Consider the following 22280-nt stretch of genomic DNA (forward strand, 5'->3'; position numbering starts at 1 on the left):
TTATAGCCTGGGAAAGCAGTTGAGGATGGCCTGAAGCCTTGGGACCCTACACCTGCATGGGAGACCTGGAAGAGCCTCCAGGCTCCTGGGTTCAGATCAGCCCAGCTCTGGCTGTTGCAGCCACTTGAGTGAATCTTCCTCTTTGTCTCCTTCTCTATGAATATCTGACTTTCCAACAAAAATAACTTTTTAAAAAAATTCTAATCAAGAATAATCACTGAATATGCTATTTACAATATCAGTTGATATTTATAGACAGAAACAAGTTATTGCTTTCTGTCACCTAGGGAGGGACCTAACGCAGAAAAGTTTGTGATTTCTGTTAGTCTTGAAATTTCATTAATAACAAATAAAACACTGATTTCTTCCACAACTCCCCCAATTTTTTTAATTTATTTTTTTTGAAAAGCAAGGTGCTGGAGTTGGGACATGGGGAAAATAGAGAACAATTCACTAGTTTGTTTTCCAAATAGGTGCAGTGTCCAGGGCTGTGCCAGGCTGAAGTGAAGGGGGTGGAGCTTCCATCTGCCTCTCCTGTAAGAGTGGCAGGCATTAGGTGCTTGGAGTTTCCGCTGCTTCCCCAGGCACATTATTGGCATCAGTAGAGCAACAGGAACTTAAACTAGCACTCCAACATGGGATAGTAGCATTGCAACTTGGCGGTTTAACACTGGTCTTTCTCCATTATGCCTTAGATACCGGGGAGCATGAACAGCTTAATTCTTGTACTTCTGTGTAATGTTTAGTAAAGGCATTAGGATTGGCTTTACCCTCCAGTCTAGCAGAAAACCGTATAAGACGATCAGTAACCTTGTTAGGATGTGTAATTTTGAAAAAGAAATAGGGCATGAGTGATGTTGGAAGTCCAGGTTGCAGAAGAATGAAGAAATTAAATTCATTGTAGTATTAGAAAGCTTGGAGCTCTGTTGTATGTTTAAATAACAGTTTTTCTTTTAATGTACATTACAAATAAAATACCAGATTTCCACATTTTCAGTGGAATTTCTTGGAAAAACTAAAATATTTCATTCTTTATTTGCAGTTTTAATAAACAGTTTCCTGAAATAGGCATTTGGCCTGGCAGTTAAGTTACTCATAGCTCATATCAGAGTAAGTGGGTTCCCTACCTGACTGTTTTCCTGACTCTAGCTTCCTGCTAATATAGACTTAGGAGGCAGCAGTGACTGCTCCAGTGTGATTAGATTGCTCACATCTACTGTGGAGACCCAGATTGGTAACCCAGCTCCCATCTTCTACTTAGCCTGCTCAGCCCCACCCCAGCGATTTAAGCAGCCATTTGTGAAGTGAAGCAGAGATTGGGAGATTTTTTTTGGCTTATTCTCACTGCCTGTCAAGTAAATTTTTGTTTTAATTTACTTTTCAAAACTTGATACTGTTAGCAAAGCATGTCTTTGTGTTTCATTCTTACATTTTTTTATTTTTCATGGCACAGTTTTGTAGGAATTCCTTCTCCCTCTTCATTTTCCCCTCCTGCTCTCCCCATCCCATATTATTATGGTAGTATAGTCCTTTAGTAATAGTTATAAGTTTGCTATTCTGCTATCTAAGTGTGTCATGGCATTGTAGACATAGACAAAGGTAGAAAATCTAATATCACATTGGCGAGGTGTATTTAACTGTTTCACTGGGAGAGTTTTTAAGAGTCGAGTTGCCTGCTGCAGTGTGTCTTCACTTCCCGGTATGTTAGTCTCCATCATACAGTTCATCTATGGCACTGTTTGCATAGGCTTGTTCACCTGTATATCTGTTTATTCTGTATTTTTATAAGAACATAATGAAATCTGTCCTTTTGGGATTAGCTTATTTTGCTGAGCAATAATGGTCTGTAATTGGGACCATTTTGTTGCAAATGGTAGATTTTCATTCTTTTTAATGGTATTCTATGGAATAGATGTACCACAGCTTCATACTCATTCGTCTTTGGATAAATATCTGAATTATTTTCATGTTTTTGCTAGTGTAGGATTGTGCCACTATAAATGTAGGGTTGCAGGGTGCTTTCTCATACGCAGACTTCACTTCCTTGACACATTCCAAGGAGTGGGATAGCAGGGTCATACGATCGATCAAGTTTGCATTGTCTGAGCACACTCTGTGTACTGACTTATACAGTGGTGCTGTGGTCTACATGCCCAGCAACAGTGGAAATAGGATATCTGTTTCCTTGGAATTAAAGAACAGTTAGCAGTTTCAGGCTTAGTCTTGACTATAGCTATCTGTTAGATACAGGATTTTGTTTTTTTAAATTTTCATAAGTTGTTATAAGGTATTTAGCATTTATTGAATATTTTCTTTGTGTTGGGACCTATTTTGAAAAAAAAAATCACTTATTAAATGTGTTACAAAAGTAATCAAGGCATAGAAAGGTTAATGGCAGCTGGAAAGTGGTTGAACTTGATGCTAGATTTCTGACTTCATAGTGTTCTACCATTTAATTCTTTTTGTAGAAACTGAATGAGTATTATATTGGAGTAGAGACTTGAAATAATTAGCATAAGTTATTCTAATAAAATTGTTCCTTATTGATAATTATCGTAAAGCAGACATTTTCTTTCTTTTTTTTTTTTTTTTTATTTAAAGCAGACATTTTCACATCCTTCTATGCCATTCTTAAGTTGGGTCCTGTTAAGCCTTTTGTTTTATGTTCCCCAATATTCCTTTCTGCCTTGTGAGTTAATTTTCTCCCTATTAAAATACACTGATTGTTTCAGAATGTGCATTCTTTAAGAAGGTGATGATTTGTTTACATGATTCTTTCTTTACAATTTTTGTACATTTTTTTAAAAAGGACATTATTTGCAGATGAACAGGTTGCTTTAAAGAAGAAAGAAAAAGAAGCTTCTGAAAAATGGAATAATCAGTGGAAAAAATCTGATAGTAATGAAGCACTGTGGGAAAAATGTCAAGATTTTGACAAATCTAGGGTAAGAGTAACAAAATCAAACATTTGCAGAATTTGGGGCTTGTTAATTACAATTTTAAAAATGATAACCAGTGTTTATATTAAATTTATATTTAGATCTTGTTTTCATAGGCATTTAAAATATTATTTTGCACAGTTATGATCTCAACTAGTCTCTGTTGTCTTGCTCACTTAGTGAGTGATGGACACCTCAGGCACAGCCTTTTAAAGAATATGGATTTGTGTGAAAGCAGAGGTGTAGACAGGTATTTCCTATCTGCTCGTCAGTCCCCAAATCCCTGCAATGGCTGTGGCTGGGCTAGGCCAAGGCCAGGGAGTTCTCTACATCTCCCGTGTGGGGAGCAGGGGATCCAGGAACTGGCCTCCCTGGGACAGCAGCAGTGAGCTGCGGCTTAGTGAGCCGTTCCGGAGCGGTTAAGGACCTCTCTTATAAAGGAACTGCAATTTTTCAAAAGACCATAAAATGCTACCACTAACCAAATGATGTAACAAGATTGTTAAAGCAAATGAAAATTGATATAAGTATAAATATAGGACCAGGTATCTGTCATGTAGTGCTTTTTCTCAGTATTTAGTTGTAGATAAAGAAAATGTACTCTTGTCTTCCTGTTTGGTTTTAGGTGTCTGCGGACTCTTCCAATATTCTGTCACCATCTCCTAATCAGGTGACAGTGGTCCAAGCTGACACGCACTCGCTGCTTAGAGATGGTCAGAATGTAGAGGTAAGTTACACTTAAGAACGTTTATGTATATTCTTATGTTCCTTGTAAGAATGAATGTAAGTCTTTATTTTTAAAATTACTAGTTAACTTTCTTGAGTGTTTCATTGCTTTAAAAAAAATCTGTTTACTTTTTTACTGTGTAATGCTTTTCTTGTGAACAAATATATTCTGAAAATAGTACATTAAACCTGAAGAGCTGATTATGAAAATAGAAGTTTTCAGCACTCTGTCCTAATGTCTGAGGTACACTGTATAGCTGTCTGCTGTGTTCCATGTAGAACTGACTGTGCTACATTAATTTGTTGTCTATTGCTAATTTTCCATGAATAAAAGAATTAAATCTGAATTATATTTCTCTATGATCTAAAAAGCACTTTATTGAAAGGCAAGAAAGTAGACCCGACAGCTCATTTTAGAAGAATCTATACTTCTGGATCCACTAAATTCCATATAAAACTACCTTCAGAGGCACTTGGTCCAGTGGTTAAAATCTTTTTTGGGGATTCCCATATGCTGTGGTGGAATCCCAGCTTCGCTTCTGATCCAGAGTCCTGCCATTGCATACCCTGGGATGGCTCAAGTGCCTGGGTCTCAGCCAGTCACATGTGATTAGAGTTCCTTGCATCTGGCTCCTTCCTGGACCTGTCTACTGAAGGTATATGCAGAATGAACTCACAGATGGGAGGCTTTTGTCTCCTACCTGTCTCTCAAAATAAGTAATAGAATTAATAATGAATATTGTAGGAACTTAAGTTTAAGCTATGTGTATAAAGTGCCCATGATGTGGTGTAGCAAAGAAGGCGGCTTCCTGGAGCACCATCATCTTCCTCATGTGTGCCCATTCAAGTTGCGACTCCCTTCCTTCCTTCCCTCCCTCCCTTTTCTTTTCTTCTCTTTTCTCTTCTTTTCTTTTCTTTTCTCTTCTTTTTTCCCTTCCTTCCTTCCTTCCTTTCTCTCTTTTTCTTTCTCTCTTTCCCTCCCTCCCTCCCTCCTTCCCTCCCTCCCTTTCTCTTCTTCTCTCTCTCGCTCGCTCTCTCTCCCCCCCTACCTCCGTCCCTTCCTTACTTTCTTCCTTCCTGTCTTTCTTATTTATTTTTATTGGAAAGGCTGATACACACAAAGAATCTCCATCTGCTGGTTCACTCCCCAAGTGGCCGCTACAGCTGGAGCTGAGCTGATCTGATCTGAACCAGGAGCCTAGAATTCTTTCTGGTCTCCCACGCGGTTGCAGGGTCCCAAAGCTTTGGGCCATCCTCGACTGCTTTCCCAGGTCACAAACAGGGAGCTGGATGGGAAGCAGGGCTACCGGGATTAGAACCGGTCCCCATATGGAATCCAGTGCATGCAAGGCAAAGGCTTTAGCAGCAGGATACTGCACCGGGCCCAACTGCTCCATTAGTATTCCAGTGCTTTGCTGGTGTTCCTGGGAAGGCAACAAAAGATGGCACAAGCTGTACCCACAAGAGAGACTCAGAAGAACCTCTTGGGTGCTTGCTTCAGATGGCCCAACTCTAGCCAGTGCAGCCATTTGGGGACAGTAACACCAGATGAACAATCTCTCCTTTCCCTCAGAGGCTGGCATGCTGTAGCAGGGCACCAAAGTAAATCCCAGTCATACCACTGCTTGTTATTTCAAACATTTACTTATTTTTATTTGAAAGATAGATTTACAGAGAAAAGGAGAGACAAAAAGAGAAGACCTTCCATCTGCTGGCTCACTCAAAGTGGCTATGGTGGACAGAGCGGCCCCAAACTTAGGCCATGAGCTTTTGCTTTCTGATCTCCCATATGATTGCAGGGTCTCAACTCTTGCTGGCAGGTGCTCAGTCTACTCCTATCCCTGGCTCATACAAAGTAGTAGGCATGAAAGTTTAGCCCGGAATAACTTGTATTCCATCCTGTTTTCTGGACTTGCTAGTGGGCTAAGGTTTGCTTGGCCCTGCCCAGTCTGCCCCGTTCCAAAACCAACCCGCACATTTGCCAACAGTTGGAACTACTTTGTTCAGCCTGCCCAACACCCAGGCCTGGACCACATGCTCACTAGTGGTAGCTATGACTCACTAGGGGAGTTTTCCAAGTTCCCCCACTTGACCCACTCTCAGACTCAGATTTCACGCATGCCAGTGGGTGCTAGGCCGTTACCCAGCATAACCTGCCCCATTCATTCCCGATCTTTGTATAAGCTGTTGGATGTTATGGCCTGGCCTGCTCCACACCTTGTTTTGGCTTGCTGATGTGGTTGCTGCAGCCTGGACCTGGCCAGCCTGTTCCCAAGTCCCAGTACCTGTGAGTGTTAGCGGGTTCCATGGTCACACCCTAGCTCAGCCCATCCCCACCCCAACTCTTAAGCTAATGAGTGGGACTTGTAATTCCACAGGGTCAGGCCCACATATCCCCCACAGAGTCTACCTCTGTACCTGGTTCTCTTGCATGCTGGTTAGTGTCATGGCCCAGCCTAATGTGACCCATCCCCTTCTCTGACACACAGTTAGGTACTGGTATCTAGCCCTGTGGGCTGATGTGTGGCGGTCAGCAATGTTTCATGCCAACAAGCCCAGCTCAGGTCTCCCATGTGTGCTGATGTGTTGGTTTAACCCATAAAGGTCTTCCGGTGTCTCCCCTCCAAACCATGTCTCAGTCCCCTCATTTACCTGCCAAGTACAGTGGCCTTGTCATTGGGAATCCCTCAGGAGTCATTCCTAACCTGCTAGATACTCCCATGGTGGTCCTTCCTACCCCATCTCCCCTTGCTCCTTTCCCTAATCAATCCACAGGAGTGCATGGGTTCTCCAGCCCAGCTTTCGGAATTCCAGTGGGTAGTGTTCTGATCTGGAGCTCTGCCTGACCACCAGCATCCTTAGCTCCTGGAACATGTGCTGGCCTGGTGCCTTACCCCTCTACACATCCCATATCAAGGCCTATTGAAGTTCTCTTGTTCTAGTCCACCAGCACACCAGAGCAGCGTGCCGACCTGGGACTCTTCCCCTCCCCTCTCCTCACCTCGCCCAGGACCAAGCACATGGGGAAATAACTAGGTTTGCTCCAACTGCCTAGAGGGAGCTCCCAGATCCACACATGCCCACCAGTGCTATGCCCCTAGCCCTCCCACCACCCACACCTGCATCCTCAGGCCCCCATGAGCTACCCACCACGAGGGAGAATGGTGGTAGGTCCACAGCTGGGATTTGAACCAGTTCTGTTTCTGATCCGGGTCTCTATGCTTTGGAAGGCAGCAGAGTAAGTGCCAGCTACTTGGGCCCCTGCCATCCACATGGGAAACCTAGATGAAGTTCCAGGCAACTGGCCTTGGCCTAGCTCAGCTTTGACCATTGTAGCTGTTTGCAGACTGACTCAGTAGGTATAAGATCTGACTCTTTCAAATCAATAAGTAAATCGTGAGGAAAGAAAGGGCACTGGCATTGTGGTACAGTAGGTTATTGTTCCTGGAGACAGCAGATGTCCCAAGGGCGTGCGACCATGTCCCTCAAGTGGGAGACTCAGATGTAGGTTCCAAGCTTCTGGCTTCAGCCTGGCCCAGCCGGGGCTGTTGGTGGCTTTTTGAGTTTGAAATAGCAGAAGTCTTCATTCAAATATTTAAAAAGTTACTGAGGGTGTCAGTGTTGTGGCATAATGGGTGTAGCTGCCTCCTGTGACACTGTCATCCCATATGGGCACTGATTCAAGTCCCAGTCACCCCACTTCCAACACAGCTGTCTGCAAATGGTCTCTGAAAAACAGTGGAAGATGGCTCAAATATTTGGGTCCTTGCCACTCATGTGGGTGAGCTGAATGAAGCTCCTGGCTTCAGCCTGGCCCAGCCCTGGCTATTGGCAACCATCTATGGAGTGAACCAATGGATGGAAGAGTGTCTTTGTCTATCTGTACCTCTTGCAAATAAATTACTATATTCTTTTGAAATGGTGATTTCCGCACTTGGTTTTGCAGTTGTTGAGAGCCTGTCCTTTGTGATGCATGTGTCCTGACAGCTGCAGCATACACATGAATGCCTTGTGTGCTTGTGCAAGGGTGGGCGACGCACAAGAAGGCTGTCGGGGTTTCAGCCTGGGAGTGAGGAAGTGACAAGTAGGGCCTTCCTGGACGGCAGAGTCCCCACCGCATGCTTTCCCCCAACTGTGTTGTCTGTAGACTGCTTCAAGGAGATAATTAAACTCTTCTTGTCCTCCTCCTGACAGCTTATTATGTCCCACTGCTAACATGTTTAAAATATAATCCTTAGAGTCAAATGTGTGTTTAATTCTTGCATTTTCACATTCTTGGTTTGAAGTTAATGCTCCTAAGTGCCTTCCTGGTCTGAGTTTTTGTTTCTTTGGGAAGATTTGCAGATGCTCTAATAAACTAGTTACCAAACGAACTGTGTCTCAGCTGGTTTTGGTGACTGTTCTTTAGGAAGCAGCACTGCCCAAACACCCTTTCTGTGCTATGCAACAACAGCAGAAAAAATGGCTTGAGGAATTGAATAAGCAAATAGAAGGTGATCAGCAAAGAAAAATAGAGGAAAAGATGATATCCTCAAAGGTAAAATCATAGAGGTTTTATAGTTATAAAGAAAAACTACCTTCAAAATCTTTAATCATAAACTTGGAAGCATTTTCAGTTCTGTTTATTTCTCAGCTAACTAAATGTGATGAAAACAAAATTTTAATGTTTAATTTTTTATGATGCTTACTCTGCATGGTTATCACTTTGAGAAATCATGTTTGTCATTTTGGATTTTCTGTGGGAATAATTGGAGAAATTCTTAGCAGTTCTTATTTGTTATGATTAGGGTGAGGAGCATGACAGATGGGCAATGCATTTTGATTCGTTAAAGAGTTACCCTGGTTCTCAGTCTCGCCTGTCCTCTCGGTCAACACACAGACCACCTGAGTACTTGAGCGTCTCGCCTGGCACTCCGGAGCTGGCCGATGTCAACAGTGTGTGTACCCCTGTGACGGGGAGTCAGGCTGACCCTTCCAAGGAGGCACATGTAGAAAAGCCTCATAGGGATGTGGCTATGAGAAACACACAAAAAACAAAGTAAGTTTGTTACTTATTGCTTGTTTTTTTTTTTTTTTTTAAGAGAATCTATTTTTTAGTAGGACTGTACTATATCTAGCTGGTTTCATATCGGCATTGTTTTTTGAAATAGAAAACTTAGCAGTTGGATCCCAGGCAGATATTACTAAGTCTGTTGAACCTGCCTTGCTGGGGTTTGAAGAACTGGTGTGTGTGTCTCTTGCAGCTTTCTCCGTTCTATGACTGCGCTCCTGGACCCAGCTGAGATTGAGGAACGAGACCGGCGACGACAGAAGCAGTTAGAACATCAGGTGTAGTATTTTCTTCCTTTAGTTTATTTTTTTATTGCTATTATTTTTTATCAGGTGTAGTATTGAGAAATATTTTTATTTGTATTATTGGATAATAATCCTTGCTAATATTTCCATAGAGTAAATGGAAATTAAAAACCCGGTAGGAAATTTTAATCCTATCCAGTGTTGAAACTAATCCCTGTGGCATAATATAAGAATTTTGTGGGCCTGGTGTGATGGCTCAGTGGCTGAATCCTCAGCTTGTAAGATCCAGGATCCCATGTGGGTGTCAGTTCGTGTCCCAGGTGCTCCCAATTCCCATCCAGCTCCCTGCTTGTGGCCTGGGAAAGCAGTCGAGGACAGCCCAAAGCCTTAGGCCCCTGCACCCATGTGGGAGACCCCAAGGGGGCTCCTGGCTCCTGGCTCCGGATTGACTCAGCTCTGGCTGTTGCATCCACTTGGGGAGTGAGCCAGTGGATGGATGATCTTTCTCTCCTCTCTGTGATGGTCCCTTTCAAATGGAAATAAATAAATAAATAAATAAATAAATAAATAAGCCAATCCGAAGCCAGGAGCCAGGAACTTCTTCCGAGTCTCCCACATGTGTGCAGGGTCCTGAGGCTCTGGGCCATCCTCAACTGCTTTCCCAGGCCACAAGCAGGGAGCTGGATGGGAAATGGAGCTGCCGGGATTAGAATTGGCACCCAAATTGAATTCTAGTATGTGCAAGACAAAGACTTTAGCTGCTAAGCTACTGCTCCAGGCCCTGTTTTGCTTTTTTTTTTAGTTTTTATTTTTGATGATGTTTACATAGTTAATCAGGGTGGCAAGAATCAGGGATTAGGGAAAAGTGGGAAATTATTTTCAAATTGTCTTTTTCTTTCTCCTGTATCTGGGGGGAGAGGGGAGATAAGGAGAGAAGCAACACCCAGCCTCCCTACCACCTCAGCACCTGGGGATGGGGAACGGCCACCCAATATCAGCTCAGCTCTCCGATGCGGAACATGTGTGGAAGGTTCTGCAAGTTCTGAAGCGTTGTCAGTGTTGCCAAGCCAAGGAAGAGGACCTCCCCGCAAGGTCCTTGGGCTGACACAGTCCACCTTAGAGTCTCCATCCACCCAGCTGTGTGCGGCAGTGCTTGCTTGAGCCGGCTCCCTGTCAGAGTGCCTTGGAAAGTAGTAGAGGATGGTGCAAGTGTTTAGGTCCCTTAATCTGTGGGAGACCTGGAAGAAGCAGCAGCTTCCGGCCAGCCCAGCTCTGCACACTGCTCATTTAAGGTTGAACCAGTGGATGGAAGATCTCTCCCCAATGTATTTCCCTTCAGAGAACTGATTTTCATTTTGAACAAAACTCAGAAGAAAAACTGATGAGACTCTTAACATTAACTTAAGAGAATTCAAATTGGTATGTACAACTTATTTCTCTGTTGGAAGACAAGTGGCTGTGGACAGATTGGTGATCCTTTCTGGTATTCAGTATAATTTTTTATTTTTGTTTTTAAAGATTTATTTTATTTAAGATTTTTATTTTTATTGGAAAGGCGGATATACAGAGAGGAGAGACAGAGAGGAAGATCTTCCGTCCGATGATTCACTCCCCAAGTGAGCTGCAACGGCCGATGCTATGCCGATCCGAAAGCCAGGAGCCTCTTCCGGGTCTCCCACACGGGTGCAGGGTCCCTAAGCTTTGGGCCGTCCTCGACTGCTTTCCCGGGCCACAGGCAGGGAGCTGGATGGGAAGTGGGGCTGCTGGGATTGCACTCATATGTGAAGGAGAGGACTTTAACTGATAGGCTACTCCATTGAGCCCGCCCCCCCTCTTTTTTTCCCCAAGATTTATTTTTATTGAAAAGGCAGATTTACAAGAAAGAAGGACAGACAGAAAGATCCTCTGTCTGGTAGTTCATTGCCCAAGTGGCCACAACAGCCAGAGCTGAGCTGATCTGAAGCCAAAAACCTGGTGCTTCTTTCACTGTCTTTCGGGGGTGCAGAGTCCCAAGGATTTGGGCCATCCTCAACTGCCTTCTTAGGCCACAGCAGGGAGCTGGGTGGGAAGCAGAGCAGCCAGGATACAAACTGACACCCATGTGGGATCCCAGTGCTTGCAAGAGAAGGATTATCCAATTGAACTGTTGTGCTAGGCCCCAAATACAGTTGTTTAAGCTCTGTGATATGTGAAGTGCTTGATATGTTTAATGTTTATCTTGCTCAATTTGATCAACAATGATCCATGTGATTGCCTGTGACTAGAAAGCCATCACTGCTCAAGTAGAAGAAAGGCGTCGGAAAAAGCAGCTCGAAGAAGAGCAGAGAAAGAAGGAAGAACTGCTAGAGGAGCTTCGCCTAGCACGGGAGCGGGAAGAGATGCAGAAACAGTATGAAGAAGATGTACTGAGACAGAAACAAAAGGAAGTAGGTACTCACATTTATTATTTATTTTGAAGAAAGAGAGGAGGAGAGGCAGATCTTCCATCAACTGGTGAACTCCTTGAATGATCTCAACAGCCAGACCCGGGCCGGACCAAAGCAGGAGGCTAGAACTCAGAGCTTCCCACATGGTAGGGATACAAGCCATCCCAGTGCCTTTCAGGTACCTTAGCTCCAAAGTGGAGGGGCTGAGATTTGATACAGTGTCCAATATGCCAGCATCACAGGTGATGGCTACACCAGTGGACTCAAAAGTAGGTATTTAAACTGCATCATTGTAAAATAAGTGTGCATCTTTAAAACAAAAATGACAAGAAGTTGAACATTTGCATGTGTTTTTGAAAAATGCTATACAAGAACTGTCTGCTAAGGACAGAAGATGCGAGACCCAAAAGGGAGGTGGGAATTCAGGAATAACTCAAGTTGTGATTTATTTGGAGGAATTAAGGGACAGAATTGTGGTTTTGCATTGGATGAGAGACAAAGATGTTGCCACACCACAAGGAGGAGATAAAGAGGGTTTGTTTGTTTTTTTTAAGATTTGTGTATTTATTTATTTATTATTAGAAAGTCAAATATACAGAGTAGGAAAGACAGAGGAAGATCTTCTACTGATTCACTCCCCAAGTGACCGCAGTGGCTGGAGCTGAGCCGATCCGAAGCCAGGAGCCCTAGGATATAAAGACTTACCTGGACTGCTCCAGAAAATATTAACATTTCTGTTTTTTGTTTGTTTTATTTTTAAATACTTATTTTTGTTGGAAATGCAGATAGAGGGAGGAGAGACAGAAAGATCTTCCAACCACTATGTCACTTCGCAAGTGGCTGCAATGGTCAGATCTGAGCCAATCCAAAGTCATTAGCTTCCTCTGGGTCTCCCATGCGGGTGCAGGGTTCCAAGGCTTTGGGCCATCCTTGACTGCTTTCCCAGGCCACAACAGGGAGCTGGAAGGAAGCAGGGTCGCCAGGATTAGAACCACCACCCATGTTGGATCCCAGTGTATGCAAGGCAAAGATTAGCCAACTAGGCTGCTGCACCAGGCGCAGTTTGTTGTTCTCCTTTCTTACCCTATTCAAGGACAACCACACAAACTCTGTCATGGCAGCATTCAATTTCTCAAATTGGCAGTAGCTTCTGCAACATCATATATCATATTTGAGAAGTAGGCCATGTTGTTATTAGATTGATTAATGACTTTTAAAATATAAATTAGTGGTTAAAAAAAAGCCTGCCTTACTGAGTCCTCAGAACTCTGAACACAGTTGCCTCATTTCCAGAGAATCGGGCTTCCATGGTCATGCACGGGGTGCTCCAGCCAGCCTGTCGGTGTCCACGTGGTCATTCATAGACTGGAAGGTCATCTCTTGCAGTCACCTGACATCGTCTTTCCCTTTTAGCTGTTGCATCATCTGTGTATTGGTGGCCACCTCAGCAGCCTCACCAGCCATCCCACTAAGGTAGCACATTGCACAAAACCCAGCTGTCTGGTAGGACACGCTAGTTCTCATACACTGAGCCCAGGGTCTCACATCTGGCCATCTCTGCCTACATGGAGGTAGACGGCCAGCCTGTCATTTCCTCACGGCTGTTATCTTCTCTTGGATCTGTTCCTAAGTCACCTTGTTGTTCCACCAGTTGCTCTGAAAATAAATAAATAAATAAATAATAAGCCAGTGTTTGAGAACTACCAAATACAGAAGGTGAATATTAAGGACTTAATAGAATGATGGTCTCTGTTGACATGAGTCTATCGCTACAGTACCAGGTGGAGACAGAGGATTTTAAAAGACATAGGTAGGGGCCCGGAGCGGTGGCGCAAGTGGTTAAGTCCTCGCCTAGCACGCCCGGGATCCCATATGGGCGCCGGTTCTAATCCCGGCAGCCCCGCTTCCCTTCCAGCTCCCTGCCTGTGGCCTGGGAAAGCAGTCGAGGACGGCCCAAACCTTTGGGAACCTGCACCCGCGTGAGAGACCCGGAAGAGGCTCCTGGCTTCGGATCGGCATAGTATCGGCCCGTTGCGCTCACTTGGGGAGTGAATCATCGGACGGAAGATCTTCCTCTCTGTCTCTCCTCTCTGTATATCCGCCTTTCCAATGAAAAAATAATAAAAATAAATCTTTAAAAAAAAAAAAAAAAAGACATAGGTAGCCATAGCTGATCAGCATGTCTTGAACTTCGTCGGCAAATAATTTATTAGAGATGTTCTGGGCATTAATAAATATTTTGAAGGAAAGGAGGAGAGGGCTGGCATATGTGAAATAGGTTAAGTTACTGTCTGTGATGCCAGTTCCCTCATCAGAGCTCTGGCCTTGGTTGCTCTCCTGCCAATCCGGCTCCATACTAATGGGGCCTGAGAGCAAAGGAAGACAGCCCAGTTCCTGGGCCCTGCCACCCACATGGAGACCCAGGTCAGAGATGTTGGCTTCTGACCTCTGTGTAGCTGAGACCGGTCACAGCCAGCTGCGGTGTGAACCAGTGCATGGGAGATTTCTGTTGCATCTTCTAATTCCGCCTTTCAAATTTTTAAGAGAAAAGACAAACTGAAAATGAGATCAGGATACTTTTTTTGTTTTTAATTGCGAAGTCAGTTATACAGAGAGGAAGAGAGATGGAGAGGAAGATCTTCCGTCTGCTGATTAGAGGTTTCAAGGCCTCTTCCCATTTAGCAGCTTTCCCTCTTTCCCCAAAATACGACGCGTTGAGCCTGCCGTTGGTGTGTGCCGTAAACACAAGCCAGGTATCCTCAGCGCATGTGTCCGTAAGCTTTGTTTCACCCTGTAATGTTTATCTTTAATGAGTGATCTGAATTAAAAAAATTTTTAAGCACCTTCAAATGGGTAAGTGTTTCTAAAATTTGTAATTTTTAATGCAGTTGGTAGAGAAAGACAGTAAATGTAGACTGTAGAAGCTCAGACACTTAGAGCTCCTGGACGCGTTCCATCCCTGTGACCAGGCCATCCGCCGACACAGGGAAGCATGTACATGTCCGATGGCTTAACAACGTTGTACTTTTCAATCTTAACAGGAAATAATGACTCTCAAGACAAATGCATTATTCCAGACAATGCAGAGAGCACAGGAGCTGGCACAGAGACTGAAGCAAGAACAGAAAATCCGGGAATTGGCTCAAAAAGGACATGACACATCTAGATTGACTAAAAATCTTGGTGGTAAGAGCTGAACCAGAGTAATGTTTTTTGTTTTTAAAATTTTAAGTAATTCCTGTTTTGGTCATCTTAAAGGCAGAAATCTCCACACCCTGCTGCATTCAGTGGCTGGAAAAGCAGAGCTGGGCTGCTCAGGGGCCAGGAACTCTGGCTCTCCCAGGTTGTTGCTGGCGCTGTCCTCTGCTGCTTTCCCTGGCACATGAGCATGGTGCTGGATTACAGCTGGAACAGCCAAGGCTCAAACCTGGTGCCCATGTGGAATTTTCTTGCCTCAGGAAGTTTTACCTACCCTGCTATGGTGTTAGCCCCTAAAAATCTTGAGTAAATACATAAAATACTTTAAAATAAAGCGTAGAGCTTAAAATAATGCTTATTTTACATGTTTTAGAAATTGCCTTGTGTATTATTTTTCACATAAATTTGTCCAAGTGTTGATCACATTAATTACATTACTTTTATATGCTTTTTAAACTCACTTCTATAAGAAAAAAATAATTTCACTGAATTCAACAGATAAGGATTAAGGTAATTGTTAAAGGAAATACCAGGCAAGCTTGTTTAATCAAGCCCATGATCTTACACTACTGCTGTACAGCTTCAATTGTTGATATTCCCTTTAGCATTTCTATATTACATGGAATTTTTCTCATTGCCAGTTGATACAAAACAGTTGGAATGTAATACGGCCACTAGCAGCATTTCAAATTTAAGACATAACCTGGATGGAGTCGGTGCAACAGCGAACACTGGCGTCAGTCCTGCCACTTCTCCCAAGAAGGATACTGCAGTGCAGACGGGTATCTGTGATTTGATTTCATGTTTGTTCAAAAGTAAAGTCGCATTCACAATGAAAGCAATTAAAATTATATCCAAAGTTTAAAAATAGGGGTTGAAGCATCTGGGTTATTACATAAGGTTTAATACATAAGTGTTGTTAGTAGTTATATAACTTTTATGTATTGTTTTTTTTTTTAAAGATTTATTTATCTATTGGAAAGGCAGATATACAGAGAGGAGGAGAGACAGAGAGGAAGATCTTCTGTCCGATGATTCACTCCCCAAGTGAGCTGCAACGGCCGATGCTATGTCGGTCCGAAGCCAGGAGCCTCTTCCAGGTCTCCCACGCGGGTGCAGGGTCCCAAAGCTTTGGGCTGTCCTTGACTGCTTTCCCAGGCCACGAGCAGGGAGCTGGATGGGAAGTAGAACTGCCGGGATTAGAACTGGCCCCCATATGGGATCGCGGGGCGTTCAAGGTGAGCAGTTTAGCTGCTAGGCCACGCCGTCGGGCCCATTTCTGTAGGCTTTTATGCCTGGCTTCTTACTAATGCGCTGGAAGGTTGTGTTATTTTAGGGTCTGCTTCGTCCCTATTGTTATGTGAAAGACTTATGTAGAAATGCTGTTGTTCTGAGTAGACGGACATTTGTGTTGCTTATACTTTAAAGTCTGTGTACGTATACTCATAAGTTCTCTTGGGAGAGAGAAGTAGACTCGAGTCATATGCTAGCTCCACGGCTAACATTTCCACAACAGCTGTATTGTTTCATACTCCTGTCACCAGCGTGAGCGTTCTGATTTCTCTGTCCTTGTCAGCAACCCATATGGGTTCCCATTCAAGTCCCCAGTACTCTGCTAATGTGCCTGGGAAAGCAGTGATGTGTTATGGAAAGACCTGCAGGAACTTCTTGGTGTTGGCCCGATTCAGCCCTGGCCATTGAGGCCATCTGGGCGAGTAAACCAGTGGGTGGACAGCCTGCCCACTAGCATAGAGAGACAGCTTTGGAGACTGGAACCATTGTGCAGTTAGGAACCTACATGACTAAAGCCACAGTTGGAGAGGAAGGGAAGGACAGAGTAATTCTCACCTCTGCTGGGTCACTCTGCTGATGTCCAGGAGTTGGGTCATCTTCTGGTTCTCCACATGGGTGCAGGGGGCCCAAGCACCACGTGGGTCATCTTTTACTGCTTTCCTAGGCCGCTAGCATGGAGCGGAACTGGCAAGTGGAACCAGCAGGGACTCCAATCCGTGCCCACGTGGGAGACTAGCCATAGGCAGAGGTTGTACCCATTTTCAGAAATTAGAATTAGTGAATCTAGCAAGTCTCAGATGTATACTTGTGTACTTGTGTTGACAACGGTATTTCTAATAGGTGAAAAGTGGAAGCAGCTCTATAGACATGGATAAACAAAGTGGTAGATGATATATGCAACAGAATTATGATTCCATGTGGAAACAGCAGATTCTGACATAAGCCACAGCACAGATGAGATCTGAGGAAATGATGGCACGTTGGTGGTTAAGGTAGAGGGGGAAATCACCGGGCCCGGCGCGGTGGCGCAAGTGGTTAAAGGTCCTCGCCTTGCACGCCCGGGATCCCAAATGGGCACCGGTTCTAATCCCGGCGGCCCCGCTTCCCTTCCAGCTCCCTGCCTGTGGCCTGGGAAAGCAGTCGAGGACGGCCCAAGGCTTTGGGAACCTGCACCCGCGTGGGAGACCCGGAAGAGGCTCCTGGCTTCGGATCGGCATAGTATCGGCCCGTTGCGCTCACTTGGGGAGTGAATCATCGGACGGAAGATCTTCCTCTCTGTCTCTCCTCTCTGTATATCTGCCTTTCCAATGAAAAAATAATAAAATAAATCTTTAAAAAAAAAAAAAAAAAAAGCAATAAAAAAAAAAAGGTAGAGGGGGAATGGAGAGTTAGCTGTTCATACAGAGTTTTCTATTTTGAAAGCTAAAAATCTTAGAGGACAGTAACAAAACTATTTAGTATCTGAGGAAAATTAGTTTTTAATTAAAATGATACATCAACTTGTTAATCTTGAATTTTTTTGCAGAGGACTTAACTACAAGAATATTCACCAAAGCAGAATCATATTGCGAATCGGTAACAGAGAGGGAAGTTAGTATTTGTTTATCGCCCGAAATTTCTACAGGATTTAACGGACAGTTGAAGAAAAACAAGCAAGAATTAAGTCAGCATAAAGGACCTAATTTAGAAAAAGAAAACAGTTGGCATAAGGACGAGTGTAATCAGTTGACAAGAACAGAGAAGCTAAAATACACGAACAAATGCGCCAAGAGGCCTGAATGGAATATTAATAAACCACTCAGAAGATATATTCCAGCATCAGAAAAGTACCCCAAACAGCTTCAAAAGCAGAGAGAAGAAAAAAAAGTAAGACGACAGATGGAACTACTTCATTTGGTAGAAAGAAATAATCCTGGACACCTCTCTCAAAGTCAGGGCGGCTCCCCAGCTCATGAACTTCATCGAGAGAGACAGCCGAGGAGCAGGCGGCATCTAGGCAGAAAGGTGAGTGTCCTGGTAGTGCAGCAGTGATGCGCGCCTGTGCAGAGACAGGTCAGATTGTCCATGGCCGTCTACACTGTGGCAGAGCTGGCTCAGGAGTTACACCAGAGAATCACACTGCTTCCAGAGCAAAAATGCTTATTATACTCCAGAAAACTACACGATTGGTGTCCCTGGCATCAGATCCTAGTAATTCTACGACTAAACCCTAGAATTTGTGGAAATGCTCTGTATATTTATTTGTACATTTTCTCCATCTTGTAGGAAGCAGAGCCTCTGAATATGGATGCGTTCATCAAAGAAAGGTTTGTTATATATACATTAATTCCATGTTTCCTGTGTGGTAGAAAGCATTTACTCAAAATCTGGGTAAGATGCAAATGCATAGGAAGAAACAAAAAGGTTTTCATTTTAGCTGGAGTTGAAGGCCCAAGTTGGACTGAACTGGGGCTAGCTAGGCAAGGTGGCTATAGTTGTTATAGCAAACAGCAGAGAGCACATTCATCTGCTAATCCCAGATGCCCTAAGAGCCAGGTCAGACTGGGAATCGTGGGTGGCAGGGAAACCCAAGCACTAGAACCCTTCCTTGCTGCCTCCAGTGTGTGCATTACCAGGAAACAATTTGTGACTGAGCATCGTGGGGACTCCAGCCAACATAATCCAACACAGCATGCATCTTTGTCAGACCAACTGCACACCCTGAAACCTTGAATATTCTTATTGCCACTGTGCACAGACCGTTTGGTTTGAGAGTTGTCTCTTAAAGGGAAGGGTGGGTCAGAGGGTGAGTGTACACCATTTTGTGGTTACTTTACAGAAATGAAGCTGCAATAACTCCAAGCAGTAAAAGCTCAAATTATCCCATTCTGTTGCATTCCCAGTTTCATGAAAAATTAGGACAGAACTCAGACTTCCATAAAATACATAATTTTGTATCCTATATTTTGGAGCCTGTAACTGCTTCTTTTGTCATGAACAGATCTGTGCCATCACCAGTTCCAGCAGTGAGAGACGGATCCCAGCACACTCAGACTGGCACCTTGCACTTAGCGAGCAGCAGCAGCTATGAGAGAGAGAATGTCATCTCAGGAAGTCAAACAGGAGCCTCATCTCGAGTTTCTGAGCCATCCCATTTTATTCCTTATGTTCGAACAAATGAAGTCTATTACCTTGATCCAGATGCACCACTGTCTAGGCCCTCAACTCAGGACCTTCAGTACGAAAGTGCAAAAAGTACGTACGTATTGTTGACATCTTACCCAAGAGAGGTGGAAAGAATTTCACAGTATATTAGAAAGATTTGAGGATGCTTTCCTAGGATACAATTAAATGAATCCTTTTTGATGTGTGAATTTGTTCTGGCTCCAGGCTCTGATCAAGATCAGCAGCAGCTATTTGACTGTGACGTTAGAGATCCACTTCTCAATCCTAACTTGGTAAAACACAGAGATCGACAACAAGCAATCCTTAAGGGACTTTCAGAACTAAGACAGGTAAGGCTAATGTGATTCTGCTGTGGGGTTAAGGGAACTGAGCTGGTATAAAGGTGTAGTTGATTCCTATGCCCTCTCTGCAGCCCAATCTTGAAGGTAAAAAAAATTTTCAATGGAAATGAAATTAGGGCTTCCCTTGAATTTCACTACCATCTGTAATTGTTATTTTTCCCCAGTATAAAATCATGAGACTATTGTAATCTGAGTGACTTTTATTGAATAAAAAATGGATACATTAACTGTAAGACAAATAAGGCCCTAAAGACAAACACACAGTTAAGCTTTAGTAATCTTAACAGTGCAACCCCATACTTCTTACATACGTGTTGGCAGTGTTTAGAACGTTATCCCAAAGAACATAATTCAGCACAAAATTACACTGGTAAACTTACCACAGCATTGTTTCTCCCAGACCAATTATACTGACTTCTCATTAAACCAATGCAAATGAAACTGGGTCTGACTTCTCTGAATGTATTTATTCTGAGCTCTTTTTGGAAATGGTTGTAGAAAATTGGTTCTATAACTGGTACTGACTATTGCCCAGTTTTTATATTTGGACAAGGTAAAAGGTATCTTACTTTTTAACCAATTAGCACCAGTGACTTTGTGCACTGTATCATAGGCTCGCATGCGGCTGTAAGCCCCAGGAGAAACCCCCGGCATTGCTAAGGGTTTAGTGTTCAATGACTCCTGGTTTAGTGAGTCCTGGTATCCACTAAGATTACTCTGTTTAGGACAAGCACTAGATGCCATACCATCTTTAGCGCACTTTGGGGAAGAAGAAAGATTTTGCCATTATTATAACAATAACTAGACTGATAAACCATAAGCTATGGCCAAGTAACCTGATTCTATCCTGAGGTGTTAATGCATAAATGTTTTCTGAAAAACTAATGGAAATGAAAGAGATGAAGTTGTTAAGTTGCCTGTATGCCTCGATTTCAGGGCCTTCTGCAAAAACAAAAGGAGTTGGAAAGTAATCTCCTGCCTTCAGCTTCAAATCCAGAAGAATTTTAATTCTTCAGTTTAAATATAGAAAACTAATGTCTTGGATTTAGAAAATATGCTCAGTGCTTAACTGTACTTCTCAGATAAACATTTGAAAACTCTAAGCTGTTAAAAATTTGTACATTATGTAGCAAAATGTCTTTTTGTATAAAACAATAAAACAGACACTTCATAAAAGGTACTAAAAACCTAGTTTTTCTTCTATCATAATCTGGGCATTCAGATCCTAAAATGTTGCCAAACCACTTACCTTAGTTGGGAATTCCTGACCACTCTGCACTCTAGCTTGGATTTGCCTAAGGTGTACCAGCTCATTAACACAACCCAGATTTAGCGCAGGCTTTGTATGCTCAGCACTGTGACTTACTGCAGTCTGCAAAACTCTTGGGAGGCGTAACAGAGGCAGTTGTTAGCAACAGACAACAGGTTTGAAATCAAGACTACTTCAGAAATACTTGCATTTCTCTAAGTAACAAAATCTGAGAAAGTTAGCTTAAGCCCAAAGTTAATCATCTAAATGAAACTACATTGCCAGATACATCTTGTTGAGGTATCAGTCAAAATCGTCTGTCACTGCCTTACAACTGTATAAAAGCACTGTACAAAAGCTCAAATCAAAATAGTTGATCATTTCAGCAAAAACATACTTTTTATCATTTGACATGAAAAGTAAAGCCACTCCTGTTTACCATCCTAAAGGACATCTAATTTTACATACAAAATATGCTTCAATTTGAAGCCCAAATATTCATGACATACAAATGTAAAACTTAAAAGTGCCAACATGAGATAATTCAAGTACAGTAAACTTTAAAAAATAGATTTATTTAAATTTTCACAACTGTTACAGGGCATTCATGATTTAAATAAGACCAAAAAAATTGAAAAAGGACAGGAAATGTGTTGAGAATGAAATATAAATTGTTAATCACCTTTAAGAAACAGAAAAAAATCCAAAACAACCTACTTTGTATATATAAAAAAAGTTACTATAATTATTTCTCTTTTGAGTACGGCTGGGAAAAATCATTTTTCCCCCAGCTCAGTGGAGACTCAGCTTTGTCTCCCTCCACGCTTTGAGCATAAGCAGATAAAGAGTGATCAGTTTCTGGAGACTGGGTTGACGAAAGGACATACGGTATGCCCAGAAATGTTTGATGAGTGACAACATTAAAATGGCTAACCTGATGGCACATACTGAATTGACTGTCATAGACCTGAACGTTGCTGGATGAGTCCTGCCCTGCTGAGTCCCCGTCCCCGTCTTCTGAGCATGCCATATCAACAGACGCTGCATCTTCAGAGTCAGTGTGACAGGGCTTATCTTCTGGTGACCTCTTTTGCATGTCAAGAGACAACTGCAATTCAGCTTGAAAGTTCTGTTTTTGATTTGTTCCACATGATCCTTTGGTTTCTTCTGTCAATATTTCTGAATGAAAATTGCTGCATACTTCTATTTGTGAGATTTCATCCCCTGAATCCAGAGACATATCCTCTTCATCCTTTTCATCGTTTTCTAAAAGAGCTACATTTAAAAAACAAAAAGTCCTCCTCTATTGAAATACACAATTTGTTTAAGTTTTAAAATTATACATTACTCACACAATATAATGCGTCAGGGTCTGCAAGTCCACAATCCCTTAAAGCTTGGTCTTCTGCCACAAGTTCATTTATTCACAACACTCACACTAGGTGTGAATGTCCAGATAATCCGATGCTAAAAGCTTCTGCGAAATGTGTTCACGTTTAATGTTGGGAAATCCCAACTCCAAGCTCCAAAGGGGTTAATGTCAAAACAGCATCTAAAGTTATACGGTAATTCAGTATTTGACAAGACAAATACAAAATAAAATTTTTGACATCTAGCTTCACTGGATTACTACACTGGCTAGCTCAAT

General features: G+C 42.9%; 2 protein-coding genes across 23 annotated transcripts in view; one reads left to right on the top strand and one right to left on the bottom strand.

The window, feature by feature from the left end:
* CCDC66 (coiled-coil domain containing 66) overlaps positions 1-21493 on the top strand; it is a 35811-nt gene extending 14318 nt beyond the window's left edge. For 3 of the 15 annotated variants that reach the window (XM_040994662.1, XM_040994671.1, XM_040994673.1), the window contains 13 exons: positions 2824-2945; positions 3565-3666; positions 8074-8202; positions 8453-8703; positions 8909-8993; positions 11225-11386; positions 14428-14572; positions 15226-15366; positions 17403-17881; positions 18143-18183; positions 18858-19111; positions 19247-19371; positions 20320-20709. In XM_040994662.1, the coding sequence (XP_040850596.1) occupies positions 2824-2945; positions 3565-3666; positions 8074-8202; positions 8453-8703; positions 8909-8993; positions 11225-11386; positions 14428-14572; positions 15226-15366; positions 17403-17881; positions 18143-18183; positions 18858-19111; positions 19247-19371; positions 20320-20391 (2108 nt within the window). In that variant the 3' untranslated portion in view covers positions 20392-20709. Of the gene's footprint in view, positions 1-2809; positions 2946-3564; positions 3667-8073; positions 8203-8452; positions 8704-8908; positions 8994-9586; positions 9588-11224; positions 11387-14427; positions 14577-15211; positions 15367-17402; positions 17882-18142; positions 18184-18477; positions 18663-18857; positions 19112-19246; positions 19372-20319; positions 20710-21423 lie in introns of those variants that run through there. The other 12 variants (XM_040994664.1, XM_040994667.1, XM_040994670.1 and 9 more) reach the window with 10 other exon arrangements.
* Positions 20936-22280, bottom strand: part of TASOR (transcription activation suppressor) — a 46618-nt gene continuing 45273 nt past the window's right edge. For 4 of the 8 annotated variants that reach the window (XM_040994654.1, XM_040994656.1, XM_040994655.1 and 1 more), the window contains one exon: positions 20936-21907. In XM_040994654.1, the coding sequence (XP_040850588.1) occupies positions 21378-21907 (530 nt within the window). In that variant the 3' untranslated portion in view covers positions 20936-21377. Of the gene's footprint in view, positions 22185-22280 lie in introns of all 8 variants that reach the window. The other 4 variants (XM_040994658.1, XM_040994661.1, XM_040994659.1 and 1 more) reach the window with 1 other exon arrangement.

The sequence above is a fragment of the Ochotona curzoniae genome, unplaced genomic scaffold (assembly GCF_017591425.1).
Source record: "Ochotona curzoniae isolate NIBS_2020 unplaced genomic scaffold, NIBS_Ocur_1.0 contig_908, whole genome shotgun sequence".
NCBI classification, from domain to species: domain Eukaryota; kingdom Metazoa; phylum Chordata; class Mammalia; order Lagomorpha; family Ochotonidae; genus Ochotona; species Ochotona curzoniae.